The 1,493-nt window shown below is 43.0% G+C and overlaps 1 protein-coding gene across 1 annotated transcript; it reads right to left on the bottom strand.

Moving 5' to 3' along the window:
• Nucleotides 1-544: 544 nt before the first annotated feature.
• LOC104465018 (neuroligin-4, X-linked-like) lies at nt 545-1,016 on the bottom strand (the record flags this gene model as incomplete). Its single annotated transcript, XM_010077906.1, has 1 exon — nt 545-1,016. A coding segment is annotated over exon 1 (472 nt), but the record flags the coding sequence as incomplete, so codon positions are not given.
• Between the last annotated feature and the right edge of the window lie 477 nt (nt 1,017-1,493).

The raw sequence follows: 1,493 nt of genomic DNA, 5'->3' as shown, positions 1-1,493 counted from the left end.
GAAGAAAAATGAGTTGGACTGAAAAGTTTCAGAGGTAAAAATCCTGGGGAAAACCTGCAGACTGAAATACTATAATGATTTTCTACTATCTTTTAAAATCAAGAGGAGACAACAGCAGGCTCAGAGGTATTATAATAAAGAAAAAATAATTAAAGGGAAATTCTCCTGTAGAAATTGGTATGTGGCAGTATTTGAACCATTCATGAAAGGGAAAATAAGTATGTTACTTCTGGTTAATGTTTATTTTCCCTTTCCTCTCTTGTGAAAGATGCTCAACTGTAGTTCAGATGTAAACCTAAGGCAGGCTTACACACCCTGGCTACTGCCTGCAAATGAAATTGTGGTTTGGTGTTACACTGAAACATGAGAGAGAGTTCATGTAAGCAGGTTCAATCTACAAAGTATTACTTAGGAGTGTTCAGAGGCATGATCCATTTCTACAGACAAAACATGGAGGAAACTGACCAAGATGCCTTAAATGCCTGGCTACCACCCATGTGCAGACCTGGTGAGAGCACCGCGGTATGGTCCTCAGAGTACTTACCATCCTCTGTGGGCACATAGATATTCAAATACAGACAGTCTTCATTTTGATCTTGAACATATGTCACCACAGTATCCAGATTGGCTGTAAACCAGACTGGCAGCATGTCGTTGAGCAGTGACCTCTCATCCAGGTACTGTGGGCAGACGGCAGCAAACTGTGTGGCGTTGCGGACACCCGTCCAAGACGACGGTGGCTCCGGGGGCTGAAATCGCCTTTCTCCAGTTGGAGGAGAGGCATAAGGAACACCCAGGTACTGCTCCACTGGACCAAGGATTTCATTAGGCAAAGGTGTTCTTAAACCACGTATTTTGCCATAATTCGTGGTAACAACTGGGTATTGTGCTTGGCCATCGATGAGAGTAAATCTTATAGCCAGTGCAGTTATCCACAGGAGGAAGTTAGAATTCAACATGACACACACTGGGGTGAAGATCAAAGGCAGCCATAGGAGTCCCATTGGTTTCGACATTATTTAAATCAACATCAGCAGGGCTCTTTTTTCCACAGCCAGGAGAAAATTAATCAGTCAAGGAAAATGAAAGCTAATAAAGTAAAAAAGTAGTCAAAAGGAGATGAAGTGAACGAAAACGTAACCTCTTTCAGGCAGTGAAAAAACAAAAGTTGATGTGTGGTAGGTGCCTCAGCTGACTGGCTGTAGACAAATCCCAACGTCAGAAGAAACAAGGTAGTGTTTGCCCCCAAGGCCCATCCCAGACTTCAGTGTTGACTTAATCCCGGCAACACACAGCACTTCCTAGCAAGTAGTGTGGGGAGAGATCCACAGTTATTCCACTTCCCGAGTGAAATGGCTCCTTCCAGTGAAGTCCAGCCCACTCAGCCTGCGACCAAGAGAAAAAAAAAGGAATTAAAATCAACAAACACATTCATGTTGGCATAAATCTGAAAAAAACCACCCCACAAACCAAACAATTAAATTCACACACTA

This window comes from Pterocles gutturalis, unplaced genomic scaffold (genome assembly GCF_000699245.1).
Source record: "Pterocles gutturalis isolate BGI_N339 unplaced genomic scaffold, ASM69924v1 scaffold17728, whole genome shotgun sequence".
NCBI classification, from domain to species: Eukaryota; Metazoa; Chordata; class Aves; order Pterocliformes; family Pteroclidae; genus Pterocles; species Pterocles gutturalis.
This window is presented reverse-complemented; position numbering and strand designations above follow the sequence as displayed.